The 21,694-nt window shown below is 36.4% G+C and overlaps 1 protein-coding gene across 1 annotated transcript in view; it reads right to left on the bottom strand.

Moving 5' to 3' along the window:
- Lama2 (laminin subunit alpha 2) overlaps window positions 1-21,694 on the bottom strand; it is a 556,565-nt gene that overhangs the window by 223,262 nt on the left and 311,609 nt on the right. The window contains exons 15-17 of the mRNA XM_042696100.1: window positions 21,076-21,287; window positions 7,428-7,539; window positions 3,260-3,373 (exon numbers count right to left, since the gene is read on the bottom strand). Coding sequence (XP_042552034.1) covers window positions 3,260-3,373; window positions 7,428-7,539; window positions 21,076-21,287 — 438 coding nt within the window. The remainder of the gene's footprint in view (window positions 1-3,259; window positions 3,374-7,427; window positions 7,540-21,075; window positions 21,288-21,694) is intronic.

The following is a 21,694-nucleotide window of genomic DNA, read 5'->3' as shown; positions in this document are numbered from 1 at the left end:
TTCTTGGTCAATGTCACCTTTCCTTTGTTCTCCTTCATTCTCCCCCTCCTACCCCTCCCCTCAATTACCTAGTTCATTTTTTACATAATGCACCTTGAATGTAATGATTGCATTTGCTCACCATCCCTCCTGCTATGTCTCTCTTTGCCCACTACTCAAAATATATTTCTATTTCCTGCTATTCATCTAGCTAAACAGTACTTTAGTTGCTCAGAGTAGTTACTTGTTTTGATTCCTCCCCATAGTATTTCCTCCTTCAGTCAGTTTGTGGATAAACGAGTTGAGCCTTGTAATTCGTTTAATATTTTTTAAATTCTTTGCTTTTGGCCATGTTGACAGAATGAAATTTTCATTCTATGGATTTCCAAAAGTAGAATCATATATGCCAATTGTAAATATCACAATGAAAACTCATTGTACAATTAAGTTAGGCTGATAATATTTTAGATGGCATTGTAATATTGATTATAGCTTATCTAGTTTAAAACCAGAATTTCTAAAATTCAACTGCAAATTATGTATAACCAGGAGAACCTGCTGTCTATTACTACTGACTTAAAGGAGACATAGAGGTATTAAGTTTCTTACACATCCTAATTTTATGCTTCATTAATAATCATAAAACTCAAGTATTCTAGTAGTTGAAACTATAAAACAGCATTACATACCCATAAAGCAGAAATTAAAAATGGAAGAGTTTCACTGATAAGCATGCTACTTTTACAAGTATCTTTGTTAAGTATGTTGTAAAGGATCTTCCAAGTATTGTTTGCCATCAAGTATCACAAGAATGAAAAGTGTGCAACCATCCTATGTGGTTTTGAATGTTTTCCAAGGTCACTTCAAATTTCTTTGGGTTAAAATGACCTTTTCCTTCCCTGTATTTTACTTATTTGTTTTGGCAGTTTTGGGGTTAGAACTCAGGGTCTCATATATGCTAGGAAGGTTCTACAACCTGAGCCATGCTCCTAGGCCTATGTTGCTTTAGTTACTTTTTTAGATTTTGCTGAGGCCAGATTTATAACATGACCCTACACCACCATGTCTAGCTTGTTTTATTGAGATGGGAACCTCTTACCAACTTTCATTTTGCTTTACCCAACCTGCCCTCAAACCCAGTCCTCCTGATAACCATTTCCCAAATATCTGGGGTTCCAGGCATAGTGTCACACTCAGCCCTAAATAATCTTGGTTTTTATAGGTCCATATAACTGCAGAGGTTTGTCAGGTGATTATCTGTAGAAAAATATGCCCACAGATAATTAAAAAGAAGTTGAAGTGGAAATTCTAAACTAAACAACTGGAAGTTCCAGAAGAATGACCTTGGTAGGCAATCTTAAATATTTTTCTCCTTACAGGTCATATCAGAATCAATATGTACATCAATTATCAATAGAATTTCAGGAAAGAAAAACACATGAACATCTCCAGAAAGTATCCATCAGGAACCTCTATCAACAACAGTTCAAGAAAACGCTAGTCTTCATGATCCAGACCATCTATGTTTCCCTAAATTCCCTCTGCTGAAAGATGGGTCCTTTTTTCTCTATCCAATAAACAGTCAATAAACCAGCTTCATTGGCTGCAGATATCACTGTCCCCTTCTTTCTCTCTTTTACAAACAAACTATTTTTCCTCTCAAGCAAATGGCCTCCCCTCCAAAAAATATCATATCACAAAATGGCCCAGCAGTAACATTTGATTTTATCTCAATTAATTCAATCTGACATATTACCTTAAGGAATATTATGAATTTGGTACTGTGACATATTTATTTTTGTCTTTTTTTTACGGTAAGTAAGACAAATCCATATTAGCTTTCAGCTGTGCATTTCCTACTGCATGTTAATAAAGTGTTTAAAAGGAATTCGATAGTTTTCCCAAGGTATGTTTTAAAAGGCTGTGGAATCATTAAAATGAAAATCACTTAGTCTTTCTGTTCATAAAAATGCCATTTGAAAAAATCTACTCATCCACAAATTATGGTTATCATGTTTTATACTGCAATGCAATTAAACAAAATCTTATATAGAGAAATAGAGAAAGCAGAAAGTGCATCAATAAACCTAAATGCCAAATTACATTGAAACAAAAGCCCTGTGTTGTTTTTTTTTCCACTTTGGATTTTTCCCAGAAGCATTTAAGGAGAAGAGAGAGGAGGGAGAAATGAGCAGGAGAAAGGAAACATTAAGAATTACAGATAACAGCGTCTGCCTCAAACTCAGCAGGGAAATGAGAGTATGATATCCTCCTAAATTGGCACTGTTTCAAATTGTGTTTCTGCAAGACTAATGAAATGAGAAGTGTTGTTTCAAGCTTCATGCCATGTCAGACAATATAAAACACTCATACCCTTGAGTTAATCAGAATTGTCTATTCACAGTAATTCTCCCTTCCTAAGGCTTCTTAGCAGGATGGAAAGTGCTTGGCACTTTGTAGAGCTTGTTTTCTGGATATAAGTATGAACTTTATTGTAAAGTGAGAGACAACCCTGGTGAATATATACTACATACATTTATTATTTTTTAAATCTATACATGACATTTTACAGTTAAATGATGAAAAATTGAAATTAAAACATGCAGTGTATCCTCATTTTCAATGTGGAAAAAAACTATTATAAGTACTAAATCATAACTGTTGTATAGACTGTTTTACATATATTATGGGGCTCTAAGTCATTTTTCTCTTTCAGGAGAACAGTCTATTTTTGGTAGATTTAGGGAGCTTGATATTCATCCCAGTTATTAGTTATGCTTGATAATAATGTATCTGATCTTACTTTAGTTTTTAGACTAATAGGAATAAATATTACTTAATACTTGCTGTAAGATCACATATGAAAATTTTCTAAGCTGCCAACTCAGTTCATTAAGAAGATGTGAAATAATTCTCTTTTTTTTGTGGGGGAGGGGTGGAGAGAGGTTATCGGGACCTGAACTAAGATTCTGGATGCTGTTCCATAGCATTTTTGCTCAAGGCTAGTGCTCTATCACTTGAGTCACAGATCTACTTCTGGATGTTTGGCCATTAATTGGAGATAAGAGACTCATGGTCTAACTATCTGTGCTAGCTTTGAATTCCCGTCCTCAGATCTCAGCCTCCTGAGTAGCTGGGATTACAGGCAAGGGCCACCAGTGCTTAGCTGTCAAATCACTTCTTGACTTGGAAATTCCAGGTTTGAAAGGAAGCAGTTGGATCATGAGTTTTTGTGAGTTGCTGTAAGTCTGTCACTCAGCACCATGGAGAAAGCACTTACCAAGCATTCCCCAGTGACGTCATCACAGGATTCCGCATGGCCAAAGCACTGACAGGGTTCACAGAGGCCACCAAAGATAGTGCCGTTCACTCTTCTGTGCCTAGGCCAACAGGACTAAAAGATAAGATTTCAGTCAGTTCTCGCTATTGGGGAGGGGGGGGGGAAAGAGAAGCAAATGTAAGTTTCATTTTTTCCCCCTGATAATAGAAAGTAACTTGAGTAGCACACTCAGGAAATGCTTAACCAAAGCATAACTAGTGTGGAAGTACTACCAGAGCACTATTCCCCTGACACAGGGGCTTCGTACTGACCTTAGCGTTATTGGCAGGTATGAGATTAGAGGAAGCATTAGCTTGGTGTCTCTTCTGAAATGGTAAAATAAAGAACAGATATAAAGAATTGAAATGTGACAGGCTGAAAGTAAAAGCACAGACAGGAAAATTGAAGGAAAAGCATTGAAAATAAAGCAGCTGGCATAAAAGCACTCTCACAGAATCCTGTCGAAGAGGGCACACGGGGTCATCCCAAACCATTCAGCTCTGTAGAGCCTCTCTTTGCCCTCATGCCAACTTCCCTTAACTCTTTCACTTTTAGTACATCTTTGAAGTCATTTGTAAGCCATGCTACCTTTCCCTGCTCTTCCTTACAGCCCCTCCCTTACTTTTTACAGCACACAGAGCTGACTCCCATCCCTGCATAATTTCTTAATTTCTTCCTAAATTCCTTCCATTCTATTGTGCTTTCTCAATTTCACATGAAGTAATCTATGATTTATTTGTCATATATACCTACCAAAGATCTATTTCTGGTATTATTCTATTCTTGCTTTGATTCTAATCATCATTGCTTTATAAAATTGAGATCCGTGTTACAATATAAAAGCACAATTCCTATTACCACTGAGGATGTGGGTCTTAGGTTACTTGTTCTATGAGCCTTCTCTGAGTCTGCCATCACTCTTAATTAAGTTTCATTTCTGTGGGGATTTCTATAGACTGAGTGAGATATAAAATAATTGCAAGGCAAATACTGTTGCCCTTTGGGAACTTTATGACCCCCTTCAGGTTATAATTGCATTTTGCAGGCTATTTACTATATTTTTAGATGGTTAACTACAGCATCATATATCATAAAGAGGCTTTTGTTCAGTTGAAAATGGAAATGAGAGAAACCACTGCAGTTAGAAAGCATATAGAATTGTTCTGTGTATTGTTGAAAAGCTCTTTCTGCCTTAGGATATGATGAGGACTCTTCAATCTGAGCACCAATAACACATGTGGAAAAAAGAATAGATGTTTCATATTTCACATGGTTCATATATGGAAAGCAAAGAAAAACGACTTTCCTCTTAATTTTCACAGTATAACAACAGCAACAACAACAAAAACAACCAGAAAGTGTCAATTGACTATCTAATCAATCTGGATGAATATCACACCCCAAATGAAACAATAATAATGAGGGACATCTGAACTCATTTTGGCTACAGGTTTTGAACAAGCTAGAACTAAGTAGTTAAATACAGTTTCTGTACTTTACTCAGCCTTTAAAGGGATGCAGGATATTAATAACAGAACTATAAGAGAATGGCTATATAATCTAAGCTTAATTTTAAAAAATCAGGAAAGGATAGTTGAAAATATCCAGGGTTGGTATAGAAAGTTTTGATAAACAATAGATTATTAGAAGAAAGGAACTTCAGAGTTCCCAAATTCTTCAATGCAGGATTCAGCTAAGCTCTTTTTTTTAAAAGTAACTTTGTTTAATATTATTGTGTGAGAGGTGCAGGAGGTTTTATTCCCTCCCTTTTCTATTTCTTTGTCCATTTTTCCAGCCTTGCTTGGTTCTCTTTTTCATCTACATTTATCATTATGCAGCATCTGCAGGACCTTCCCAGACATCTGTCTCCACCAACAGCGCTCACCTCAGTGATCATCACATTTTGCTTAGTGCCATTTATCACTCCCCTATTTATCAAGTGTCTTGATCCTATTTTTCATAGGTATTCGTTCTGTTTGCCTAAGCAGATGATCAGATCTTTAGAAACAGAATTCATTCTTGTTTGCTTAGAGACAATTTATATGGATGAACTTATAAGAGCTATCAAATATATACAGAATTCATCAAAAATAGAATAGTAAAGGAAGAATGGAATTAAAGTAGTTCTGATTGCAATTGAAATGGGAATGTAAACTTTCTGGTTTGAGACCAAGACTGGAAGGCCTTGTAAGTAAAAGAATTCTTAGGAAGTGTCGCTGTAGCTCAAGTGGTAGAGCACTTGCCTTGAGTTGAGGGACAGCGCTCAAGTCCAGAGTTCAAGCCCCACGACCAACAAAAAAAAAAAAAAAGAATTCTTAGCCCAGCACCAGTGGCTCATGCCTGTAATCCTTACTACTCAGGAGGCTGAGATCTGAGCATCGCAGTTCAAAGCCAGCCCAGGCAGGAAAGTCCATGAGACTCTAAGCTCCAATAAATCAGCAGAAAGCTGGAAGTAGTACTGTGGCTCAAGTGCTTGCCTTGAGCTAAATTGTTGAGGGACAGTGCCCAGTCCCAGAGTTCAAGCCCCATGGCAAAAAATAAAAAGAATTCTTTAATCAAATAGACAGTATATTTTATACATAAAGCCAAATTTGGGTTGATATAGCTTACTTGTGTCTATAATCATTTTTTCTCTTATCTATATGTTTTGGAAAAGCAAGTACTTCAAGGAATTATATTTAGTTGTATTTCTAGCTAGGCAAATGGGAGCTGATATGTGAAGGAAAATGCATTCACCATGAATATGCTTCCTAGCTTTTGGTATCCTCTGTAAACATGCATTATTTTAAAGTACAAGAAAACTGACAGATCAAGGCCTGGAGTATTTCTATAAATGGTATAATGGGGTAGTGCTATGAAGCAGAACATCTTAACACACTCATGTAATTCCCTCAAGGAACTACTGTAGAGAACTTAAACTCTTATTTTTCTGCAAGCCATTCCTTATACCATATCAGAAAAATGATGTTCATTGTTTTTAACCAGGTTTCAAATAGAATCAGTGTTCAGTCTATGAGAAATGACTTAAAATCAAATAAAAAACTTCCTTAAAGTGATACACTAAGACACTGAGAAACATTAATTCTTATAAATCTGGAGTAATGAGACAAAATATCTCAATTTTTTTTTTAGATAATGAACAAGTCAAAGAAAGGTAAAGACTTTTCTAGAGCTTGCTATTTCTCTCATATCTTGTGCTGGTGTTGTTCTAAGATTATGGGCTTCACATGGCCACGATGTGCTTAAACTGTTAGGAATGAAGTGGAAGAAAGCATGCTGGAATTAAATAGTTGAAGAATAGCCAAAACAACAGCAACAACAAATGTTTAAAATGGTATTCTGTGATTATCCATTGTACAATAAATTAAATAGTATACAAACAAATATAAGATGTATTTTTCAGTGATAGTAAAGCTGAAGACCTGAAAAGCAAGTATAATTTGTGGATAACACTGTATGGTTAGCTGTCTATTTGAAGCCATAACTTTTTGATAGATATTAGAGTTTTTCAAGTTCCTTCTTCTTCTTCTTCTCCCTCTTTCCCCTCCTCCCCCGCCTCCTCCTCATCCTTTTCCTCTTCCTGCTCCTCCTCCCCCTCCCCACCCTTCCCCCTCCCCCTCCTCCTCCCCCTCCTCCCCCTCCTCCTCCTCCTCCTCTTCCTCCTTCTGCTCCTCTTCTTCTTCTTCTTCTTCTTCTTCTTCTTCTTCTTCTTCTTCTTCTTCTTCTTCTTCTTCTTCTTCTTCTGTTTTTTTTTGTTTGTTTTTCATCAGTCATGGAGCTTGAAGTCTGAGCCTGGGAGCTCTTTTTGCTCAAGATTAGCACTCAATGCTTTGAGCCACTGCTCCACTTCTGTTTTTCTGAGTGGTTAATTAGAGATAAGAGTCTCATGAGGACTTTTCTTACCAGGCTGGCTTTGAACCAGAATCCTCACATCTCAGCCTCCTGGGTAGCTATGATTATGGGTGTCTGTCATGGATACCCAGCCTCAAGTTTCTTTAAGTAATACATTATCACACGTTTGAAGAAGTACCAATGGAAAATTTCAGGATACCTACTTTTAGAACAGTTCATTGACAACATCATTTCAACGGACTCAGAACATGCTGAAGACACATTCTTATAGACTTACTTCACAAGAGGAGCCACTGTACCCTGGCGGACACTGGCAGACTTCCACAGAGGATGCGACACTCCCATCCGTAGGATAAAGGACGGCAGACTCAAGGTTAACAGAGCTCAACCTGGGAAGGGAGGAAAACTATGATAAGTAAATAAAACAAGCTCCTACATCCTATACAGCTGGATGACTGGTACAGCAACAGTGACATAAATACAGCAATTTAAGAATGCTGAGAAAGAATGCTAGGTGATTTTCTGTAACTTTATAACTCTCTGGTCATTCATTATATAGTGAGCCCGCACTACCTTGAATCCATCAATGCAGCCAATTGTAGATTGAAAGTATTTGGGAAAAAAAGAATCTGTATTTTTGCTGAACACATACTGATTATTTCCTTCTTGTTCCCTATACTGTACAATGTATTGTCTAGATGTATAGATGTTAAAATACAAAACCTATACTGATATACAGAGGGTTACAATTATATAAATCAGGTAATGAGTGCATTTATTTTTTATTCTTTTTTATTTTTAATATATATATTTTTTGGCATAGTCATTTTATTTTTTAAAAAAGTTTTTTTATTATGAAAATACTGTACAGAGGGGTTACAATCACATGAGCAAGGTAATGAGTACATTTCTTATCAAGCATTGCTGCCTCCTCCTTTGTTTTTCCCCTACCATCCCTTCCCTCCCATCTCCACAACTACATCCCCCCCACACCCACCCCCACCTAAGTTGTAAAGTTCATTTTCGACATAGTGTCTTGTACATTTCATTGTTGCAATGGGTCAACCTGTATCCCAATTTAAACAATTTGTTTTTTCCCTTCTAGTCCCCAAATTATACCAACATTAATACAGTGAAAACAGGGGTTATACTGTGGAGGAGGACATAAAAAGCCACAAAAAAAAAAAAAATCACGTACACAATGGAATTCTAAGCTTCCATCAGAAAGAATGACATTGCACCATTTCTTAGGAAATAGAAAGACTTGGGAAAATTATATTAAGTGAAGTAAGCGAGGCACAAAGAAACCTAGTTCCCATGGTTTCCCTTATCTGCAATAACTAGTATATATCTGAGACAAGCAGAAAAGGTCAGATAAGATGATGTTAAGCAAAATGAACCCCAAAATAGGGACACAAGTGGTTTTTTTCTTTCTTGCTATTGTTTCTAATATATTTATAATATGTTTTTTATTGTAAAGATATTATATAAAGAGGTAACAGATACTTAGTAAAGTAATAAGTATATTTTCTTTTTTGGGGGGGGTCCAGTTGTGGGGCCTGAACTCTGGGCCTGGCCACTGTCCCTCAGCTCTTCAGATCAAGGTTAGTGCTCTACCACTTGAGCCACAGCATCACTTCTGACTTTTTTCTTTTTGCTTATGTGGTGCTGAGGAATCGAACCCAGGACCTCATGCATGCAAGGCAAGCGCTCTACCACTAAGCCACCTTCCCAGCCCATGGGTATATTTTCTATCGAGCATTGTTACCCCCTCCTTTGTTTTTCCCTACTATCCCTTTCCTATTCACTTGCCCACCTCCTCCCCCCCACCCCAAGTTGTAGAATTCGTTTTCAACAAAGTGTCTTGTACATGTTATTGTTACAATGGGTCAACTTGTATCCTTGCTTCAGCATTTTATTTCCCTTCCCCTCCCCAAATTAGAATAATGTATATACAAGATGCAGGGCATCAGAATCAAATACAGGGAAAATAGGGATTCTACCAAGAAGGAAGAACATATAAAAGAAACAAAAAAAATCACACAGTACATTGTAAATATATTAAAAACAACAGCAACAAAGATAAAACCTTTTGTGTCCCTATCTTGGGATTCATTTCACTTAGCATCATCTTATATGCTCATATGTACATTACTTTTGACCTTTTCTGTTTGTCCTAGATGTATACTAGTTATTGCAAATAGGGAAACCATGGGACCTATGTTTCTTTGGGCCTGGCTTACTTCACAACATATTTTTTCCAAGTCTTTCCATTTCCTAACAAATGCGGGGGGAGGAGGTGGTCATTCTTTCTGATGGAGGCATAGAATTCCATTGTGTATATATACCACATTTTCTTGATCAATTCATCTACTGAGGGGCATCTCGGTTGGTTCCATATCTTAGCTATGGTGAATAATGCTGTGATAAACATAGTTGTACTGTGTGTGACCTTGTTTGTGATCGTTTGGGCAAATGCCCAAAAGTGGTATTGCTGGGTCATAGGGGTGCTCTCAATTCCAAATGGATCAAAGACCCCAAAGTCAAAGCAGACACACTGAAAACATTAACAGGAAAGAATAGGAGAAACTCTAGGGCTCTTTGACACTGATCAAAATGTTCTGGATAAAGAGCCAGAAACACAACAAATCGAAGAAAGGTTGGACAACTGGGATTGAGTGAAACTGCAGAGCTTCTGCATGGCAAAGGACATAGCTAGCAAGATCAATAGCAAACACACAGACTGGGAGATCTTCACTAGACATACAACAGACAAGGGCCTCAAATAAAATATACTAAGAAGTAAAAAATTTAAATCCCCCAACAACAAATCCTTAAAGAAACAACCACCTGATTAATAAGTGGGCTAAAGACTTAAAGAGAGAAGATGGTGGAGGAGAAGCAGGAGGCTAAACAAGCTCTCTCATAGAAAGCCATTTTGGTGTTCCAGTGAACAGTCCTAGGCTAGAGAATCACACCAAGTGTGCCATCACAGTACACAGAGTTTGGCCAGAGAGGGAAAATCCAGGCAGCTTGGTCAAGGAGACAGATCGGAGCACTTGCTGGTGTCCATAGCAGCAGCAGCGACTGCTGCCTCAGCCGCCATATCAACAGAAAGAGCCCGGGGCAAAGGTGCCAAATGCCGTGTGAAAGTGGAATCTCCTCACAGCCAGCAAGAACTGACAAGAAGCAGAAATCTTCATCCTGCTGATCACAGACCAGGGACGGCCTGGAAACCAAGAGGCTGGAGTACACCCCAAGACATCCTCACTCCTTCTCATGGAACGGTGGTGGGAAGGTAGCCCCTCCCCCACCACAGGAGAAGAACTCCATCTTTGATACTGACAAAGGCCTGGCCCTAGCTCCAACTCAGGCCTTGGTCACAGGAACCTGAACTAACCTGCTGGGCTCAGCTCCACCCACAGGAAAGTCACCCTTCCCAGTCAGGGGATGCTCTGCCCCCAGAGGAGAGACTTTCTTCACTGGGTAAACCCAGCCAGAGGCGGCCCCTCCCCACTGCAGCCCAGAAAGCAGGAGGGGTAAAGACAAACATCTAAAACTCAATAAACATAAATCCTGAGAATAGCTCCAGGCTGGGAGCTGTGAGTGTCTCAGGAGCTAGCTCCTAAGGGAAAAGCTTCTGATTGCTGATAGGCCTCAACCCTACCCAGAACCTAGCCACATCACAGCAACTCCAAGCTAGAGGAAACAGCTATCTCCCTCTTTTGCAAGACCATTTCACTTTTGTGTGTTCTCTTCAATTTATTTTGTCAATATTGTGATCATCATATAGCTCTTCCTTGTTTAAACTTTAACATGATTTTTCTGTATTTAATTTTCAAATTATTATTATTATATTTAAGTAGTTGTACAAAGGGGTTGCCATTTAAGGAAGAAGTTTATGAATATAAAATATTATAACTATCATAAATTGATTTTCTATAATTTCTTTCTCAAAATTTTATTAGGATATCTAAAACTACTGATTTTTGTGTGTTGGTCTTATATTTTGCAGCATTACTAAAATTCACTGATCAATTATAGTCATCTTTCCATTTTATTTTCTTTAGATTTTAAATTTTTTAAACTTTTCTTTAAATTTTCTTACATATAGTATCCCATAATCTGTTAACTGATCATTTGACTTGCTCTCATCTTATTTATGTGCTTTTTATTTCTTTATTTCCAACTCTTAGAAATTGTTTATAATGTACAAAATGGTATCCAGTTCTCATGAAGTAGAAGAATCAATATCGATATTATTTCCCTAATTTTTACAAACACCTGCATATTAAATAAAATGTTCATAAAAATTCTAATGACCTTCAGCACAGAACTTAATAAAATAATGGTAAAATTTATATAAAACACCAAGTAACCAACGGGACAAATCTAGAGACATCACAATACCTATATTTTACTGGGCATTTTTTGGGGCCACAGTGGACAACACCAGTAACATACCGGCATAAAAATAGATGTGAAATCAATAGATTAAAATAGAGATCTCCAAAACAAACAAACATATCAATAGCCAAGTGATCCCTGAAGAAGGAATACATTGTAGAAGAGATAGTTGCTTCAATAACTAATTCAGGGAAAACTACATCTCTACATGTGGAAGATTAAAGTTTATGTCTCACCCTACATAAAATCAACTCCAAATGGATCAAAGTACTAAATGTAAGACCTGAAACTATTAAATTAATAGAAGCAAACTTAGGGGAAACTCTTTGAGACATTGGTATAGGCAATTAATTTTTATGTAATCACAAAAGCTGAAGGAAAAAATGAACAAATGGCATTACATCAAATAAAAAGCTACTGTAGAGCAAAGGAAACAAGAGAAAAGACAACCTACAGAATGGGAGAAAATAGTTGCCAACTATTTGTCTTACAAATAATTAATATATAAGGATATATAAAATGATTATATAATGATAAACAATATGATATATAGTAATGATACTTAAAAAAATCAAAAATTTCTCAACCAAGAAATGAACAATCTAACATAGTATGGTAATTCATGCCTGTAATACTAGCATTCGTGAGATAAGGTAGGAGAGGTATGAATTTCTGTACAGCCCAGGCTACACAATATAACTCTACCTAAAAGAACAAAACATAAACATAAAAAGAAAAGACATATGATTTCATAATGGGCAGATGTCTGAGCTACCCTTCTTAAAAAAGAAATATAAATGTCTAAAAAATACATTAAAATGCTCAGTATTATTAGTCATTAGGGAACTACAAGTCAAACTACAATGAAGCATAGTAGTTTCCTTCTCTGGAGATTTTGAATATAAAAACTTCTGTACTATACAACTTCCCTCCAGATAAATAACTTCTTTGTACTTAAAATCTACAGAGTTATTATGTCACTTCAGTTAGTTATTAACAAAAAAACAAAACAAATAGAAAATACTAGGAAATGTGTTAGAAAAAAAGGAGCCTTCGTATAGTGTTGGTTGGAATGTAAATTTGCAAAAGCTATTATGAAAACAGTTTGGAGTTTCATTCAGAATTTGAAAATAGGTCTATCATGTGATTCGACTATCCTATGTCTTTGTTTCTATAACCAAAGATAGTAAAATCAGCATATGGAATTGATACTCATACACCTACTTTTATTGTGGCAATATTCACTTAGCTAAGATTTAGAAGCTAGCTAGGGTGTACCCATCCATCTAGGAATGGATAAAGAAAATGTAGTATCTGTAGAAAGTGGACTATTATTCAACCATAAGGCAGAATAAAATCCTATCATTTGTAACAAACTTGATAGAACTGAAGAACATTCTGTTAAGTGAAATGTCAGACATAGACCAACAAATTCTCTATATTCTCTTGCACATATATTACAGAAGAAAGGTTGATATGATTGTAGGAAAAGGTTTACCTGAGGTCAGGAGGGATGGAGATGGTAGGATTGGGGGTTGGGGCTTGATTTGAATAATGTACACTGTAGGAATGCATTGAAAATGTTACACTATCTTCATTAACAAGTGTAATTAATATATGATAATAAAAAGCATTTAAATGAGCACAAAGAGAAATCCTAACTCCCAATAAAATGATACTAGATGTAAAGCCATTGGGAAGTCAAGTCGCTCAGGAGGTCAGACCCATCATTTATGGAACCATGCCCTTAGAGACATGACCCAAAAGGGCTTTCTTTCTCTCTACCATGTAAAGACAAAAGGAGAGGGCAGTTTACAACCTAGAGGGCCCTGAACCATGCTGTTACATAACATTCCAGCCTACAGAAGATTAAGAAATACATTTCTTGTGTCTATAAGCAGAAGACCAACCAAGCAAATACAAAGTCTAAATGAATAGTACTGATTTATTGTGCTACCGGTCCTAGCCCCAAGACCTGGCTTCTCTATCTGAACATTTTCCCTCATGAAAAAAAATATAAAGCACACATAATCTAGATGGAAAATGAATTGATTCAAGTTGAATAAAAACTGGAGGAAAGAGAGAGATAAATTCTGTCTCCATTTTGCTTAGAGCAAAATATTTATAATATGTAGTATATATTATAAATATATATTTGTTACTGTATTTTAAAAAATCACTGCTTTACAGCATTAGTGTGGTATTACTTATTTGAACAATCCAGAAATGATTTTTTTTCCCTCTCATCAAGTAACTTTGTCCACAAGAAGATGCAGTACCATGGCATTTGCTTTTCCTTTATAAGATGTAATTCTGGTAAAACGAACCATTTTCTAGTGTACAGTTCTGTTCATTCAGTACATTCACAATGTTGTACAGTTACCTATTCTATCTTGATCCAAGAAATTGTCGTCAGCCCCAAAGAAAACCTGTAATTCCGTAAGCAAGCAGTCACTGCCTTGTCTCCGCTTCCTCAAATCCCTGTCAACTATCAACTGCACTGCCACCGTGGACTACTTACCTATTCTGACTATTTCCTAGTAATGAAATAATGCGATTTGGGACCACAATGTCTTATTTCTCTTACCTCACATAATGTTGTCAAAGTTCATGCTTATTAAAGCAAGCATTGAAATTTTATTTTATGAGTAATGTTTATTTGTATTTTGCTTATTCTTTCTTATATTGGTGGACATTTAGGTCATTTCCACTTTTTGGTTTCTATGAATATCCATAACATCTATTTCTTCAATACATGTTCAGTTTGGGAAAATAACTAGGTCTGGAAAGGTTTTGGAAGAATTATAAAACTAAAGACAATATTTATGTCTGAGAACTCAGCTTTTTAGCTACACCTTGAGAAATGAGACCCTGTTGTATCATCTATGAGTGAATTGTGACTGTTTCAATTCATTTTCAGCAGGAGAATGGATAGTTAGACAAGTAGATACGTTCAAGATTGATTAACTACATAAATAAATGAATAGATGAAATGTAGTCATATTACAAACAATGACTAACATAATCCATGACAAATGATAGAATAAATCCGGCTATCTACATTTTAGATAGATGAACAAAAACCAGGAAGTGAAGAATGAATTACTTGTGTTGACCTACAAAATAAATGGGAAAATATTAGAATTAGACCTCAAAGCCAGAGGCTAGAGCTTGCCTGACTGTATAATGGCATGTAACTACCTGGAATTAATAGACTTCCACATAGTTAATCTATAATTCGAATCATTAATATAAGAATTATATAGTTTCACTATTGAGATAATAGTCAATTTCATACAATAGAGTATTACAATTTACTAATTTACCAGGATTTCCAATATAAGATTGTTAGGCAAAACTTAAAGGAAGAATATCAGGACTTTCAAGAAAGAACAAGGAGTAAGGGACTACGTGAAAAAAAAAACAAGTTAGCAAATAGAGATACAAAAACAAAAATATTGTCAGTGAACTGCTTTTCATTTGTCTCTCGAACAACAGATGTTCTCTTCCTTAATCTGTGCAACCATGTTGAGCTATGAGAAATTTGAATGCTCAAAACATCTTTCCCAGTAACATTCCACATTCACATTCACTGTACAGTCCTGCTATTTGAAATGGGATTTTAATGCTTTTAATTGTTTCTAGTGTTACTCATGAAGAAGGCTCTAGTTTTTTACCTTCAAGGTGGTCATTTTCTTTTCTTAATATCAGGCTGCATATAAAACATTGGCCATAATAAAAGCACTAAATTTAGAGATGCATGAACTCTCAAAGATTTGTCAACTAAGTTAAATGACATAGCTGACACTCTTTCCTTATTCTTGTGATTTCACACTGCAATAAAGAGGATGAATGAAAAAAAGACAGTAATTATATGTGCTCCTATGAAAAACACAGAGCCATAAGAGAAACGCCTTTCTGATTATTGTCTTCATATATTTTCCTTTTGTTACCTACCCCCATCATAGTTAGATATGCTGTACTACATTAAAACAATCACCACAGAACATTGTACCTTGAAATGATAATAAAAGACCTTGGATTCTAAAACTTTTAATAACCGCTTCTTTTCTTCCTACTTTCTTTTTCTCATTGAAGATGTCTATTTTATTCTACTTAAAAGAATGTCACGTTGAGTTAACCACTGTAGGGAAAAATTTTACTGGTATTAAAGAATTTTGTTCTAGTTTGCTTTTGTCAAAATTTAAAATGGTAATTCAGAAAGTCCTGTAACATTTGTGTTATGGAAATTCCATGACATACTGCTCCATTATTTAAAGAAGCCTGATAAATTTTAACTTCATTCCTAAACAGTCAGTGTCTAAGCCTGTTTAGACACTGACTGTTAGGAATGAAGTTCCCTGTGGGGAAATGAAATTCTTCTCCAAACATTTTTGATCCCTCATCAAATAGTGTGCACAAATGACTGAATATCATATTACCTGAGCCATTTATTGAAGCTCAACTAAAAGGTAGCATAATAATTCATCTCTTTATCCCTAGTTTATAGAATGCTCTGTATTGCTATCTTAATTCAATGATAATTTATAAATCTTTACGTTCTGTTCATTACATTTAACCTAAAATTATCAAATATTAATAAGTACTACTACCTAGTCTCTCTTGTATAGTATAGTAGGGATTTGAAAGAAATTAAATACCAACCAGTTCAATGTAAAACTCACACTGTAGGCAACTTTATGAATGAAGACCATGGAGCTCAAACAAGCCAATTTCTTTGTTTAATATGATCTCACATTGTCTAACATGATCTTCGAACAACATGTGTTAAATAGTATATCAGATGTTTCATAGACAGTATTTTCTCACTTCTTCAATCTTGAAAGTTAGGTATGATTTCTACTTTATTTTTTGGTTGGTCGTGGGGCTTGAACTCTGGGCTTGGTGCTGTCCCTAGGCTCTTCAGCTCAAGGCAAGTGCTCTACACATTGAGCCACAGCACCACTTCCGGTTTTCTAGTGGTTTATTGTAGACAAGAGTCTCACAGACTTTCCTGCCTGGATTGGCTTTGAACTCTGATCCTCAGATCTCAGCCTCCTGAGTAGCTAAGATTATAGGCGTGAGCCATCGGCACCATAGGCGCCTCGCCAATTTTTACCTTTTATGAGAGGAAACTGAGATGCTGGCAGATTGAATGAAGTCAATATTTACAGAACAGCCTTGTGAAGTCCTTGAAGACAATGGGAATAAAGCATTCGGATTGCAATCCTAACCTCACTTCTCATGACCAGTGAGCTGCATAAATCTTTTAAGGCAATAGGGTTCATTAGAATTTATTTAAAATGCATTTAAAATACATGATCAATTTCCAATGTACAAGGATATAACACCCCAATTCACACTATTACTATAATCCTAAAGGATTCATTGGTTAACAAAGCTTTCCTAGATTATTTTATTATATAAATTCTATCTAATCATTTTCAATTAGAAACCAAAACAAAATTTATGCTAAAAGTCACATGAAATTGTCTTGTCTTTAAAGGATTTTGTATTTTCATGTATAAAGACTCACAAAGTATGTTATGATGATATTAGGGTAGACTTACTTAGATTGTATTTTAAAAATCCAAATTCTCAGAGATAATCCGGGCCCATAAGGATTACAAGACAAAACCTTTGTTCAGTAACCAGAAGATCAAAACAACCAGGGTATCTGACCTCCATACACAGTCTATATTCCAAGTTGTTTGATCTTCCGGCTGCTGAATAAGCTCTAGAGCATTTCACACTGGAAATACAACTGTCTTCCGGAAAAATACATTATCAGTGTTGCTCATAGTCTGTGGGCCACACCAAGTCCTATAATCACAACTACCTTCAAAAGTCATAGGAATGCAATTGGAAGAGATTGGAAATTTGGTTAATTAATATAGCGCAAAAGAAAAAAATATTTCTGTAGAATTCTAGGTCTAATTAGGATAAGTTCTTTCTTTCTCTCCTTCCCTTCCTTCCTTCCTTGTCTGAGACTGGGACTCAAACTTGGTCCTTGATGCTTTTACACATTGACTAGTGCTCTACCAAATAAGCCACACTTCCAATCCCATAATAGTTTAAAAAAAAACCAACAACTGCAGTAATTCTCATTCTATATCCCAGGCTGGCTTTAAACTCTTAATTCTCCTGCCTCTTCTTCTGGAGTGCTGGAATTACATGTGTGTGCTACTATACCTGGCTTCCAATGGGTACTTAATGAGAGTTTTTCTTGAGGTGAACATCAAGGATGCTACTTAAATCAAAGTTTTACAGAATTTAAAGGGAAAGATGTGCAGTTAGAATTAGTTCTTTTGCCAGATGCCAGTGGCTCACGTCTGTAATCCTAGCTACTAAGGATGCTGAAATCTGAGGATCGCGGTTCAAAGCCAGCCCTGGTAGGAAAGTCTGTGAGACTTTTATCTCCAATTTACCACCAGAAAACTGGAACTGGTCCCGTTGCTCAAGTGGTAGAATGCTAGCATAGAGCTGAAGAGCTCAAGGACGGTGCCCAGGCCCAGAGTTCAAGCCCAAGACCACAATAAATAAATAAACAAACAAACAAACAAATAAATAAATAATTGGTTCTCCTATATTCTTAAAAAAAGAATGATTTTTTTTTCACAGCAGAACTACGTTTATCCGACTTTCATTATGACACACTTTCTCAGTCTTCATCACTTTGGGGGAAGACTTAGAAGGAAATGTATTCACGTTTGAATTGCTCTTTCAGCATTCTGAATCAGGGACAGTAAGAGCTACCACAAGTTTGTAAGCAACGCAAGTGTGTAAACAGCACAAGTGACCAGTGGTGTGCTCTAGGTGCCTCTGAGTCTTAATGGTACTTGGGAAACTGGTATCTCCTGAAACAATGACGGAGGTGAGATGGGAATACTTCACATATGTGTGCTGATTTGCAAAGTGCTCCAGCAGCTCCATTCTCCAAGTGACCTTTTGAAGTTGGCAGGCCAATCGTCCTCCTTATTTTAGAGTGGGGACTGAAGCACAAAAAGGTTAAAGCCATCCTTAGGTTTACAACTACTAAACAGCTCCATTGAACAGGAAAGTCAAAAACTCTTGACCTGCAGCTCCTCTTCCTTTACAATGCCATTCGCACAGTTACTGTGCAATCGGAAGCCCATTCACTGACAGACCTACTAAGCAAGTACTCCCTCAAGTATCAACATGCTGTTCTGTTGTGTTTTAATTTACTGGTACTTGCACACAAACAGTATCTAAAGTCCACGCTTGCTGTGCAAGACAAGTTTAAATCAATTCAAGTGATGTATTACAAATATGAGCAGTCTACTAGGAGATCAGAGATAAGTAAAATATAACAAGTTTTATGAACACAGGATTCAAGCTGACTTTCAGGTCTCCTGAAACAAGTAGGAGTCTCAAATCTGACACTGGCTTTTACCTCTTGAATCAGTGTGTTTTAATACTATAGGCAAAAAAATGCAGCCACCAACCTTGACTAGCTCCTGTTCTACCTCCCATAGCCACATGCTGTGACAGCATCCCTCACATACCAGCAAACAACAAAAACCTCACATGAAACCAATGGTTTTAAAATGAGGAGATACTGAAATTGTCAGGCATAAATCAGGGGGAAGTGTCTTTGGATTAACCAGCCTGGGAAACAATAAGCCCCCTAGCAACTTTTTGTCAGTTTGGTTGTCATTCATTTTGAAAGCTAGAGGACTCATTTCATTGTGCTACTTAAACATCATGACAATCTCTATTTACTAAATGGAAAAAAAAACCCATAATTAATTCCTAAGTGCTGCTCCTCATCTTTATGGCACTTTAATCCAGCTTCCAGCAGAATTGTCTATGCAAAAGAGGAGTATTATTTGGCAATGGTTTTGTTTATGAATCTGCAGTTTGCTCCTTTGGGAAATGGTAATGATAATATACATTGTTGAAGTATTACAAGTGAAAGACAAACTAGATAGAACAAGCAAATGATGAGGGCTTCTATGCAAAGGAAAATTCAGAATTATTGGTATTAGACATGGTGCTTTGCATCAAGGGACAATAGTTGTCAGTGTGTGGTTAAACTCAATTATTGAACAATCTGACTAGAAGGTAGTTAAAAAGATAGCTTATGGTATTCAGTATGAAGTAGAAAAAAAAGATAAAGGGTAAAGTTCATTCAGGTTCAATTGAAGTTAAAATTTTGTCACCCCAAATCTCATTGTTTTAGGTTAGGAATAGTGGCTCATGCCTATAACTGCATATCCTGGATAGGAAGAAGCAAGATGATCCTGGATTTGAGAACAGCTCAGGCAAACTGCAGTAAGACTTCGTCTCAAGGGAGGGAAGATAAAAAATAAGAGCAAAAAAGCTGGGGGCATAATTCTATTGGCAATTCTATTTCCTAGCATGTGCAAGGCCATGTGTTCAATCTCTAGTACTATAAGTCATCTCAATAGTAATCGACTAGTTTTGAAAGGGGAAAGCATAATGATTGTCAGTCAGCTAGGGACACTCTTGGCCAAGTGAGGATACCCTCTTTAAAGTAAAAAGTAATTATAGAGAAGAAGGAAGAAACCAATGTTTGAAATTGTGCAAGTTAAGGGAACTTGACCCAGTGACCACATGTCATTCTCACAACAGACCTGAAGAGGTGGGCACTGTTAATTACACATTACTTTCACAGGGTCACCTGTTCAGTGGGCACCAGTGCTTACTGCTCTCACATTTGTGTTGGCTTCAGTCCAAGCCTCTTTCTCTTTACCATGTGGCCATAGGTTTTACCATGTTTTAAAGACAGATGTGAGATCTGTGGATCCTTAAAGAAAGAGGCTTACACTTCTTATTACAAACCACTACTATGAAGTCAGAAAATAGTCAGTTAACTAATGCATGAATACAATTTACGAAGTATTTCCTAAATGAGTACCCTGGAATACTATCTCTCTAGTTTCTCATTATCTAGGTCATCCTAAAAGAAATTTTTATTTTCCAATATTCTATATTCTCAATATGATCATCATTATGTATGACATGGTCTGGAGAAAATGCTTTGCAATTATAATGATCATAAAGCTTAAGACAAATTTATTTGGGATATGTAAACTTTTAAAGCTTAGTAGGAATATCCTTCATAAACAAATTGTTTAAATAGAGATACAAGTGGACCCATTGCAACAATGAGATGTACAAGATGTTATGTCGAAAAACGAACTTTGCAACTTTGGTGGGGTGTGTGTGTGTGTGGGAATACCGGGGTGGGAGGGGGTGGGGGAGGAGATGGGAAGGGTTAGTGAGGGGAAACAGGGGAGGAGGCAACAATGCTTGGTAAGACATGTACTCAATACCTTGCTCATGTAATTGTAACCCCTCTGTACAGTATTTTCACAATAAAAATAATTTTAAAAAATCATTGCTTATCCTTATCTTCTATTTGAAGCATCAAACCCAGAGCTTGTAAAATTCACTTTTCTAGCTAGTATATGCAACCTCTGCCCCAAAGTAAATGTGTGAACCAGGGGAAGAAATGCAGTTCCTGATTTTACCTGAAGATGGCATCCATCCCAAAGCTGTATGTGATTTGTATGAGGACTCTCTTCAGATTCGCAAGCACTGTCATAAAATCTCTTCTAGAGACAGGGAAATTTGTGCCATGTATGATAAATGATTCTTCTTTAAGTGTTATTACGTTAATGTGTTCTTCAGATGGTTGCAAATATACTTCTTCTTGGGCTGTGCTGATTCTCAAGTCATTTCCCTAAAGGGAAAACAGAAAAAAAAATATATGAGTGAAACTGAGAGAAGGGCACAGAGGTGACAAGTTATCTGGGTTTGGATTCTCCACACTGTGGAGTATCCTCAGCGGGTTTTGCGTTTCCAGTTGGATTTCTTGTCATTCACTGTATTTCTAGGATGCCTGAGGGGAAGGCAATGCAATGTAATCATCTCAGTCTGTGCCAAATCTACTACATAGCTCAAGTTCCTCAATTTCAAGTGCCTTTATATAACTTAAATAGTAGCTATTTGGCAGTTCATAGACATACACATGACTAAAACCAACTTGACTCTTTTGTCCACAAATATATAAAAATAACTGTCAAATATTTTATGTTGGAAGTAGATTCAAGAAGATAGTAAGGAGGGAAAGTTTCATCAAGTTTATTT

The sequence above is a fragment of the Dipodomys spectabilis genome, unplaced genomic scaffold (genome assembly GCF_019054845.1).
Source record: "Dipodomys spectabilis isolate Male_0828 unplaced genomic scaffold, ASM1905484v1 ptg000001l, whole genome shotgun sequence".
Taxonomy (NCBI): Eukaryota; Metazoa; Chordata; class Mammalia; order Rodentia; family Heteromyidae; genus Dipodomys; species Dipodomys spectabilis.
This window is presented reverse-complemented; position numbering and strand designations above follow the sequence as displayed.